Here is a 12,707-nt window from a genome sequence, read left to right on the forward strand (position 1 = left end):
AATAGTTGATACTGTAAAACATGTGGTAAGCTGTCAATAGTTGATACTGTCAAACGTGTGGTAAACTGTCAATAGTTGATACTGTCAAACGTGTGGTAAACTGTCAATAGTTGATACTGTAAAACATGTGGTAAGCTGTCAATAGTTGATACTGTCAAACGTGTGGTAAACTGTCAATAGTTGATACTGTAAAACTATCAATTTTCATGTTGGATTAATTTTCCTTGACTTAATGGGTATCTGTAACCCATGAAGTCATGTATCCACAAAACATCCAACTTTACAGATAGATAACTAATTGTAACATTCTCTATGTGGGCAACACCATATCACTAGATAAACATAAAAAAAACTAATTTTCCCTTTTCTTCTAACACCATTTTGTTACTTAAGTTCTTTGGTTGATAAAGGAAAGAAATCTTTTCAAAAGCCCGAAAAATACAGTTTTCTATCGCTGTTTGTCCTAAAGATAAACATATTCTTAAATAAATAATAATAAATAATGTTCTTTTTAAAGTCTCCTCCAGGTTTAAATCTTTTTTCAGAATATTTCCTTGTCAGGATCTTATGGGCAACAGTCAAAGCCTAAGAAGCTATCTGTACATGAACAGGTATATCACACCTCATTCAAATGATCCGTAAAATATCCAATGATATCAGGGAACAGTGAGAAATTAACATTAGAATATTAGTGGGGCGGATATGTAACATTTCTTTGTTGAGTTGTGCACTTCCGGAAAGAAGCATGATAATTTGGCCTAGGGGGGTTTTGGGTATGCTGATTTCAAAAGTTGGGGATGGGGGTTGGGGTATGATGTTGGCAGCAAGGGGGGACTGGGGTTGGGGTATGAGTTGGCCCAGGATGACGACTCTAGTTTAAAACTATATAGTATGGCGGATATGTGAAATGGGCGTGCACTTCCGGAAAGAAGCATGATAATTTGGCCTAGGGGGGTTTTGGGTATGCTGATTTCAAAAATTGCGGGAACCAAGACCTCACTCCAGCCTTTCATGTCAAAAATTGAGAAATTCAAAGTGGCTGCCGTTAATCCATAATTTCGCCCCTGAAATTCCTCTCAATGCCCCGATTTCAATTATCTTGATGTCTATACCTATGTTTTTGAGGTCGAGGAATCTAATAAAACACATGTCAAGACTTCTACAGTTTTCCTTCAAATGTTTATCAAAACAAATGTCATAATCCGAATCGATTAGGTAATAAAATGACTATGTATACAAAAGAAATGCATTTAACAATGTATCTTTCTATTTTTCAGAAACAGGAAGCGTCCATGAAGTGTCGATTAGGTGATAATATGACTTCATGTATTCAATAGAAATACATTTAACAACGTATATTTCTGTTTTTTAAACACAGGAAAGCGTCCATGAAGTAATGGTCATCTAGTCAATCATCTACCATGTCTAAAAAACCGCACATCAGCAAGCTTGTTTTTTCTGTGATAGAAATATGGGAGACTTTCATAAAGCAGAAACAATGTCCCTTGATACCTGTATCCTAAAAAAGTCTGGCAATTGGAACGCCAACTCCTACAGTTCCTTAGATCACAGCGTCAACCAAATTTTATGTTCTACTTGGATTCTCTTGGAAAAATTATTCCATGGATGTTTACCCTTGACCACTTCCACTATTCACGATGGATGACAATTCATGTCAAAGATCTTCTTGTCCTGGAGTCCAGACACCTATGCAGAGTTCCTAAAGGCAACTTCGTCACTCAGAAATCTACCAGGTTCATGAACAGCTGAATGCAATGGTGAAAGGAGATGGTGGTGCTATAGGTATCACAGAGAATGAAGCCGTATTGACACGATGGATGGTGGCGGGCCCTGAAACAGCTAGGCTTTTGATTGGGTACTATGAAAAACACTACATGAAAAAAGACACAGATCGCCACCATGAACAGATACCAAGTGTACAGAAGGCGTTCATATCACAAGTCAAGAATGTCACTGATGTGATGGAGGAACTAGGAAACCCCTTTGCAGATACTGGCACAGATTTGTATACGCTTGACACCAAACGAATAATGCCTGATAGCGATGTAAATACAATAAAGTCGGCAGAAAATATTGGCAAAACACAATACCAGAAGTTCGCTGCAGAGCGTATTAATGCTGATTGCACATCATTCAATGACACAATTCACAAAAACAAACTGCCTCTGTTTAATGCTAGTTTGGGAAAGAAGCCTAACAAGTCCGCCACCAAAATCTCCAACTTGTGTGATGATGTTGATCTCTTCTCACGGATGTACATATCATGCCAAGCTCGAGACAGTGATAAGGATGTCTTCTTCATGCATGAAAATCATGCCTGGCCTCCATCACTAGCATCAAATCGCATCATGCACCAATCGACCAAGTCTGACTTGATGGAAAGTTTGAAAGCGTTGGCACCAAAATCAGAATCTACACCACATGTTCATGTTAAAATTGTTGATGGCGCTGCCCTTGTTCACACACTTGATCCAAAGAAGTCAAAGAAAATTGTGAAAACATTCCAGAACTATTCACAGTTGGTGTTCCTGCCCTCTTTAGAACGCATGCTACAGGATGTTGCCCATTTAGATTTTGTCTGGGATATCTATAAGGACGACAGCCTAAAGTCACAAACACGACAGAATCGTGAAACTGGTAACCAAATTCGAGTGGCCAACAACACTAAAATTCCTGCTAATTGGGAGAGCCTGTTCCAACTTATCGCCGATGCTGCACAAGAGTTCCAATCCTCCCAAAGAAAACAAATCATCTCAACAAAAGTCCAGAGCGCTGTTTCATCTTCCTCTGCTGACCTCTCAGACTTGTCCTGCACTCATGAAGAAGCGGACACCCGGCTCCTGTTTCATGCCTCCCATGCATTCCATCAAGGATTCACCAAAGTGATGATACATGCTACTGATACGGATGTGGTGGTTCTCGCAGTTGCTGTATCAGCGTCTTAAAAGACTGTGAAATGTTGGTAGCATTCGGTCATGGTTCTAAACTGAGATACATCCACTGTCATCTAATTTCAGCTGAACTAGGCAATGATACATCATGGGGTTTTCTGTTTATGCACGCGATATCAGGATGTGATATTGTTTCTGCATTCTTCGGAATTGGAAAGAAAACAGCTTGGGCTGTATGGCGCAGTATGCCTCAGCTCACAGCTACATTTGTGCCTTTATCTCATGCTCCAACTCAAGCAACACCCAACGACATGGACCAAATAGAAAGATACGTGGTTCTACGGTACCAGCGAACATTAGGACTTAAGTCGTGTGAATGAAGCCAGGAAATACTTGTCCACTCACAATAGTAAGATGGAAAACATTCCTCGGACGTTGAATGCTCTTGAACAGCACGTGAAAAGGGCTGTTTACCAGGCAGGCTATATCAGGGGACAGACACTTACTGGCGAGCCGGATGTTCCTTCACCAGAATTATGGGGGTGGAAGAGAGTGAAAGATGATTCCCCATGGACTCCATGCTGGACAACCCTTCCAGAGGCAGCCAAAGGTTGTCAAGAACTGTTGAAATGTGGGTGCAAGAAGGAATGTACTCGGCGATGCAAGTGTGTCAAAGCAAATCTGCCATGTACACAGCTATGCTTCTGCTCAGGACAGTGTAATAGAGATTATTAAATGACATTACTATCAAGGACAGGAACTCTTGTGTTAAGTGAGATTCTCCCATACTTTGCCAAACAATCTATAACTAAATGATCAGGTTCGGATTGTTCAAACAATGGTACGCCCTAAAGACATTTTGTCACCTAATCGATTCGGATTATGACATTTTTTAAAATTAAACATTTGAAGGAAAACTGCATTAGTCTTGAATTGCATTTAACTAGATTCTTTAACCTCAAAAACATAGGTATAGACATCAAGATAATTGAAATCAGGGCATTTAGAGGGATTTCATGGACGAAATCATGTTTTGTGGCGGCCATTTTGAATTTCCAGATTTTCGGTGGGAACGGCTGGAGTAAGGTCATAGTTCCCGCAATTTTTGAAATTAGCATACACAAAACCCCCCTAGGAAAAATTGTCATGCTTCTTTCCGGAAGTGCACGCCCATTTCACATATCCGCCATACTATTTAGTTTTAAACTAGAGTCGTCATCCTGGGCCAACTCATACCCCAACCTCAGTCCCCCCTTGCTGCCAACATCATACCCCAACCCCCATCCCCCTCCGCAGCTAACATCATACCCCAACCCCCGTCCCCCTTCGCAGCCATCATCATACCCCAACCCCCGTCCCCCTTCTGCAGCCAACATCATACCCTAACCCCCGTCCCCCCTCGCAGCCAACATCATACCCGAACCCCCCTCCCCCGCCAACATCATACCCCAACCCCTGTCCCCCCCCTCCGCAGCCAATATCATACCCCAACCCCTGTCCCCCCTCCGCAGCCAGCATCATACCCTCCCCCCTCCGCAGTTAACAGAGTTCCCAATGGGGCAGAAATTTCCGAAATGGAGAGAGTCTCAACTTGATATAGATTGTGTACATCTAAAATTAATAATAATTATAGTCAACCATGACCACTGACATCAATTCAGCACTTAGGAGGCGTAGCTGGTATATTTTTGCCTCTACAAACAGACAGACAACCTTATACCAGTATAATGATTATAAAGTTGGGAAAAAAAAAAAAAAAAACAATACCAAAGTTATCATTAATGAGCTCTCTCTTAATTTGAATGCCAGTTTTCTGTGATCAAGTGATTTAATACCGTCAATCTCTCGTTTAACGGAGCAGAGAAAACAAATGAGATCCCAAAGGGATCTTAGCCATTTTTTTTTTCTTGTGATCAGTCCCAAAATCAAACCGGCACAAGGACAGACAAAAGGGAACACATGTATGAAATTTTAAAGATATTCATACAGTACTTCTTAAAAAATAGGAATAACAATCATTACTACGTGAAATTCAAGATGGCTGCCTATTGGCCATTGTGTGTTCCTGATCAGTCCCAACTCAAACAGGCACAACTAGGGATCAAGGGAAACATACACATGAAATTTGTGAAAGATCTATGCTGTAGTTCTCAAGAAATAGTGATAACAAACTTTCTTAACAAGTACTAATTGTAATGGGGACCATTACAAATGTCCCCCAAATGACCCCTTCAGCAGTAAATGATCACAATAATCAGACCTGCAGTCATGCCAAACATGGACTACGCCATTTTTCTCCTAGTGCCACCTACTACATATATACCAATTTTCACGAAAATCGGACAATATCTAAAATTTGGCCAAATTTTGACCACAGCTGACTGCTCAGATGACCGAATGGAAAAATTCATGTGGCCTGCACTCCGCCTTGCATGTATGAATATGTGTGTAAAGTTTTGTTAAATTCCATGCAACAGTTTTTGAAAAACGCGTCGGAAACCTCGCCGGCGGAAGAAAGTGGAAGAAATAAGAATAATATAAATAATAATAATAAGAAACGGAGCAAACACAATATGTCCCCACACTATGTTTGGGGGACATAATTAAAATCCAAAGGGCCACTTCTCAGCCATTTTGTTTTTCTGATCAGACTAAAAATTGAATGGGCACAACTAGGGACAAAATGGAACCTAAATAGGAAATTTGAGAGATATCCATCCAGTTCTTCTTAAGAAATAAGAATAACAAAATTCACTGAAAAAATTCAAGATGGCTGCCTCAGTCTGATATTGACATTGTGAGATAATTCTGCTCATTAACATTTACTCACCTTTATGCAGTCTTATGGGACAAGTGAATTCATCTTCAGCCTCATTAGCTGCAGTAGTCAACGTTAACTCCAGCTCCACACTTTCATAGACATAAAGGGACACATCAGGGGCTCCCTCAAACTGACTAGAACTGCCCGCTGAGGCTGACCAATCACTGTCAGTCTGTAAATCAATATAAGAAGAAAAAAGGGGCTGTTAATATCCCTGTATTACATACTCCTTAAAACACCATGAGTCAACACCAGTTCTAACAAACAAGAGGTTTGATAGGCCTGTTTAATTCACCTCCTCTATAGGTTATGAAGAGATAGTTTCATCTAAAAGAAATCATTTGAAAACTTTCACAGTTTGATCACCAAGATTTTCAGTCAGTACAACAATATCTACTGAAGTCTCTTCGATCATCTAGAAAATGTGTAGCATAAGTCTCATATTGCTTAAGTATATTAATCTTATTAGGTCATGCCCCTCCTCCCCAAGGGGGTTAGATGAAATGTTTGTCCAAGAATACTCCAGATCAAATATTTTTCAAGAATTTGCTCTATTTTCACTTTTGGGACCAGCCCCTCCCACCAGGGTTGGGTTGGAGGTTTGGTTGGGGGCAGGGGTGTATTAAAAAAAACTGTTCATACAAAATCTATACCCATCACCCAAGCATGTCTGGTTCCAAATTGGAATAGGATCCTTGAATTCCTATCTAAGGAAAATGATTTTTAAGACTTTGATTTATTTCCTTTATTGGACCCCAACCCTACCGTCCCTGGAAAACAACACCAAAAGTTTGTACATAAATGATTCCCATACACCCAAGAAAACTTCAGTAAACATATGGGCAATATCAAATCATTCTTACATTCTGAAGGAGTGCAACTTCTGGTGAATTTGATGACAGGACCAACAGTTGGCAGTATTTACCTGAGATTCTGGTGAATTGAAGGGCAGGACCAACAGTTGGCAGTATTTACCTGAGATTCTGGTGAATTGAAGGGCAGGACACACAGTTGGTAGTGTTTACCTGAGATTCCCTAGTACTGGATGACAGGACACACAGTTGGTAGTGTTTACCTGAGATTCCCTAGTACTGGATTACGGGACCAACAGTTGGCAGTATTTACCTGAGATTCTGGTGAACTGGATGACAGGACCAAAAGTTGGCAGTATTTACCTGAGATTCTGGTGAACTGGATGACAGGACCAACAGTTGGCAGTATTTACCTGAGATTCTGGTGAACTGGATGACAGGACCAACAGTTGGCAGTATTTACCTGAGATTCTGGTGAACTGGATGACAGAACCAACAGTTGGCAGTATTTACCTGAGATTCTGGTGAACTGGATGACAGGACCAACAGTTGGCAGTATTTACCTGAGATTCTGGTGAATTAGATGACAGAACCAACAGTTGGCAGTATTTACCTGAGATTCCCTAGTACTGGATGACAGGACCAACAGTTGGCAGTATTTACCTGAGATTCCCTAGTACTGGATGACAGGACCAACAGTTGGCAGTGTTTACCTGAGATTCCCTAGTACTGGATGACAGGACCAATAGTTGGCAGTATTTACCTGAGATTCTGGTGAACTGGATGACAGGACCAACAGTTGGCAGTATTTACCTGAGATTCTGGTGAACTGGATGACAGGACCAACAGTTGGCAGTATTTACCTGAGATTCTGGTGAACTGGATGACAGGACCAACAGTTGGCAGTATTTACCTGAGATTCTGGTGAATTAGATGACAGAACCAACAGTTGGCAGTATTTACCTGAGATTCCCTAGTACTGGATGACAGGACCAACAGTTGGCAGTGTTTACCTGAGATTCCCTAGTACTGGATGACAGGACCAACAGTTGACAGTGTTTACCTGAGATTCCCTAGTACTGGATGACAGGACCAACAGTTGGCAGTATTTACCTGAGATTCTGGTGAACTGGATGACAGGACCAACAGTTGGCAGTATTTACCTGAGATTCTGGTGAACTGGATGACAGGACCAACAGTTGGCAGTATTTACCTGAGATATCCTAGTACTGGATGACAGGACACACAGTTGGCAGTGTTTACCTGAGATTCCCTAGTACTGGATGACAGGACCAACAGTTGGCAGTATTTACCTGAGATTCTGGTGAATTGGAGGGCAGGACCAACAGTTGGCAGTGTTTACCTGAGATTCCCTAGTACTGGATGACAGGACACACAGTTGGCAGTGTTTACCTGAGATTCCCTAGTACTGGATGACAGGACCAACAGTTGGCAGTATTTACCTGAGATATCCTAGTACTGGATGACAGGACACACAGTTAGCAGTGTTTACCTGAGATTCCCTAGTACTGGATGACAGGACCAACAGTTGGCTGTATTTACCTGAGATATCCTAGTACTGGATGACAGGACACACAGTTGGCAGTGTTTACCTGAGATTCCCTAGTACTGGATGACAGGACCAACAGTTGGCAGTATTTACCTGAGATATCCTAGTACTGGATGACAGGACACACAGTTGGCAGTGTTTACCTGAGATTCCCTAGTACTGGATGACAGGACCAACAGTTGGCAGTATTTACCTGAGATATCCTAGTACTGGATGACAGGACACACAGTTAGCAGTGTTTACCTGAGATTCCCTAGTACTGGATGACAGGACCAACAGTTGGCAGTATTTACCTGAGATTCTGGTGAACTGGATGACAGGACCAACAGTTGGCAGTATTTACCTGAGATATCCTAGTACTGGATGACAGGACACACAGTTGGCAGTGTTTACCTGTCAGATTCCCTAGTACTGGATGACAGGACCAACAGTTGGCAGTATTTACCTGAGATATCCTAGTACTGGATGACAGGACACACAGTTAGCAGTGTTTACCTGAGATTCCCTAGTACTGGATGACAGGACCAACAGTTGGCAGTATTTACCTGAGATATCCTAGTACTGGATGACAGGACACACAGTTAGCAGTGTTTACCTGAGATTCCCTAGTACTGGATGACAGGACCAACAGTTGGCAGTATTTACCTGAGATTCTGGTGAACTGGATGACAGGACCAACAGTTGGCAGTATTTACCTGAGATATCCTAGTACTGGATGACAGGACACACAGTTGTCAGTGTTTACCTGAGATTCCCTAGTACTGGATGACAGGACCAACAGTTGGCAGTATTTACCTGAGATATCCTAGTACTGGATGACAGGACACACAGTTAGCAGTGTTTACCTGAGATTCCCTAGTACTGGATGACAGGACCAACAGTTGGCAGTATTTACCTGAGATTCTGGTGAACTAGATGACAGAACCAACAGTTGGCAGTATTTACCTGAGATATCCTAGTACTGGATGACAGGACACACAGTTGGCAGTGTTTACCTGAGATTCCCTAGTACTGGATGACAGGACACACAGTTGGCAGTGTTTACCTGAGATTCCCTAGTACTGGATGACAGGACCAACAGTTGGCAGTATTTACCTGAGATTCTGGTGAACTGGATGACAGAACCAACAGTTGGCAGTATTTACCTGAGATTCTGGTGAACTGGATGACAGGACCAACAGTTGGCAGTATTTACCTGAGATTCCCTAGTACTGGATGACAGGACCAACAGTTGGCAGTATTTACCTGAGATTCTGGTGAACTGGATGACAGAACCAACAGTTGGCAGTATTTACCTGAGATTCCCTAGTACTGGATGACAGGACCAACAGTTGGCAGTATTTACCTGAGATTCTGGTGAACTGGATGACAGAACCAACAGTTGGCAGTATTTACCTGAGATTCCCTAGTACTGGATGACAGGACCAACAGTTGGCAGTATTTACCTGAGATTCTGGTGAACTGGATGACAGAACCAACAGTTGGCAGTATTTACCTGAGATTCCCTAGTACTGGATGACAGGACCAACAGTTGGCAGTGTTTACCTGAGATTCCCTAGTACTGGATGACAGGACACACAGTTGGCAGTGTTTACCTGAGATTCCCTAGTACTGGATGACAGGACCAACAGTTGGTAGTGTTTACCTGAGATTCTGGTGAATTGGATGACAGGACCAACAGTTGGCAGTATTTACCTGAGATTCTGGTGAACTGGATGACAGAACCAACAGTTGGCAGTATTTACCTGAGATTCCCTAGTACTGGATGACAGGACCAACAGTTGGCAGTATTTACCTGAGATTCTGGTGAACTGGATGACAGAACCAACAGTTGGCAGTATTTACCTGAGATTCCCTAGTACTGGATGACAGGACCAACAGTTGGCAGTATTTACCAGAGATTCTGGTGAACTGGATGACAGAACCAACAGTTGGCAGTATTTACCTGAGATTCCCTAGTACTGGATGACAGGACCAACAGTTGGCAGTGTTTACCTGAGATTCCCTAGTACTGGATGACAGGACACACAGTTGGCAGTGTTTACCTGAGATTCCCTAGTACTGGATGACAGGACCAACAGTTGGTAGTGTTTACCTGAGATTCTGGTGAATTGGATGACAGGACCAACAGTTGGCAGTATTTACCTGAGATATCCTAGTACTGGATTACAGGACCAACAGTTGGTAGTGTTTACCTGAGATATCCTAGTACTGGATGACAGGACCAACAGTTGGTAGTGTTTACCTGAGATATCCTAGTACTGGATGACAGGACACACAGTTGGTAGTGTTTACCTGAGATTCCCTAGTACTGGATTACAGGACCAACAGTTGGCAGTGTTTACCTGAGATTCTGGTGAACTGGATGACAGGACCAACAGTTGGCAGTGTTTACCTGAGATATCCTAGTACTGGATTACAGGACACACAGTTGGCAGTATTTACCTGAGATTCTGGTGAACTGGATGACAGGACCAACAGTTGGTAGTGTTTACCTGAGATTCCCTAGTACTGGATTACAGGACACACAGTTGGCAGTATTTACCTGAGATTCTGGTGAACTGGATGACAGGACCAACAGTTGGCAGTGTTTACCTGAGATATCCTAGTACTGGATGACAGGACCAACAGTTGGCAGTGTTTACCTGAGATTCTGGTGAACTGGATGACAGGACCAACAGTTGGCAGTATTTACCTGAGATTCCGGTGAATTGGAGGTCAGGACACACAGTTGGCAGTGTTTACCTGAGATTCCCTAGTACTGGATGACAGGACCAACAGTTGGCAGTGTTTACCTGAGATTCTGTTGAATTGGAGGGCAGGACCAACAGTTGGCAGTATTTACCTGAGATTCTGGTGAACTGGATGACAGGACCAACAGTTGGCAGTGTTTACCTGAGATTCTGGTGAACTGGATGACAGGACCAACAGTTGGCAGTATTTACCTGAGATTCTGGTGAACTGGATGACAGGACCAACAGTTGGCAGTATTTACCTGAGATATCCTAGTACTGGATGACAGGACACACAGTTGGCAGTGTTTACCTGAGATTCCCTAGTACTGGATGACAGGACCAACAGTTGGCAGTATTTACCTGAGATATCCTAGTACTGGATGACAGGACCAACAGTTGGCAGTATTTACCTGAGATTCTGGTGAACTGGATGACAGGACCAACAGTTGGCAGTATTTACCTGAGATTCTGGTGAACTGGATGACAGGACCAACAGTTGGCAGTATTTACCTGAGATATCCTAGTACTGGATGACAGGACACACAGTTGGCAGTGTTTACCTGAGATTCCCTAGTACTGGATGACAGGACCAACAGTTGGCAGTGTTTACCTGAGATTCCCTAGTACTGGATGACAGGACCAACAGTTGGCAGTGTTTACCTGAGATTCTGGTGAATTGGAGGGCAGGACCACACAGTGGTGAAGTTTGCCCTCACATGTTGCAATCACTAGGACAGTTGGAGTCTCTCCTAGACAGCAAACAGAACAAGCATCCACGCCGTAATTGTCTTCAGCTGGGGGATGCATGAGAAGGGGACCCTGGGGTGCAAGCTTCACTGGACTATAAGTAAAAAAAAAAAAAAATCACATTTAAAATCAATTGCAATGAAAGTAGAATAACCAGGGAACTAGACCTGAAAATGGAATCGAAAGGAATGTCAGACTAGTGCTGGGTTGTTATGTCAAGTTAGAGAATAGATTTTGTGAAACCCACCGGTCAACAGTTACGATCATTTATACTGATAATTAACCACCCTTGAAATATAATAAACCATTGTTTCCTCTCTATCTTATTCCTTCAAACCAACAAGTATACTGAGCATTGCTAAAGTAAAACATATCCCCTACCTGCCTAAAAAACATTATTACACTTACTTACAGTATTGACGTAGTATAAAAGCAGAAGAGTTCCGATACAACCAAATTTTTTTTTTCTGACTGGTAAAGTTATAAATATTTCATTTATCACCATCTTTTGACACAGTAAATAATGAAATGTATGGAACACAAGTTAGAATTTAGATCAATAATAAAAGTTAACATCTATATTTCTGTTCCATGTCTACAGTTTATGATCAGTTACACTAAATGTTATCTATTCATTTCTTAAATACTGAGGTACAATACATAAGCTATTGCCTGGACACTTCAGGATCATGACCAATTTTCGACTACGTCAGACCCACCACCAAACTTGTGTTACCTGCTGCTAAGTAAGTCTGTGTAGGCCACTAGCATGTCTCCGTTACCCTTGACCACGTAGGCAGGCCACACAGTGGTACTGTCCATCTGTGATGACAGAGAGAAGGATGCTCGGCGACTCAGTTGTATTGGAGGGCCAAAGTCGAATCCCATGGTTTTCTCGCCCAGTGCGGTCGCCACAGAGATACAGCTGGCGGACTGGCTTGGTTCCTGACTGTCGACGTGGATCACCTGTACTGGAACATCAGGGAACTGTATGTTGTACACACTACAACATACCAACAAGGAGAGTACTATTAGGACATCTTACAGAGACGACTTTCTAAAACTGTCCAAAATGTCCTGGAACAGGGGCTGCCATTGTTGCTATACACC

General features: G+C 42.4%; 1 protein-coding gene across 2 annotated transcripts in view; it reads right to left on the reverse strand.

Annotated features, from left to right (window-relative positions):
* The window catches only part of LOC132562549 (nucleoporin 88-like), an 82,994-nt gene that overhangs the window by 50,355 nt on the left and 19,932 nt on the right, over positions 1-12,707 (reverse strand). For both annotated transcript variants that reach the window (XM_060227295.1, XM_060227294.1), the window contains exons 4-6: positions 12,334-12,600; positions 11,511-11,691; positions 5,743-5,905 (exon numbers count right to left, since the gene is read on the reverse strand). In XM_060227295.1, the coding sequence (XP_060083278.1) occupies positions 5,743-5,905; positions 11,511-11,691; positions 12,334-12,600 (611 nt within the window). The remainder of the gene's footprint in view (positions 1-5,742; positions 5,906-11,510; positions 11,692-12,333; positions 12,601-12,707) is intronic.

Source organism: Ylistrum balloti, unplaced genomic scaffold (genome assembly GCF_031769215.1).
Source record: "Ylistrum balloti isolate Yb309-2 unplaced genomic scaffold, AGI_CSIRO_Ybal_v1 Utg371446, whole genome shotgun sequence".
Classification (NCBI taxonomy): Eukaryota; Metazoa; Mollusca; class Bivalvia; order Pectinida; family Pectinidae; genus Ylistrum; species Ylistrum balloti.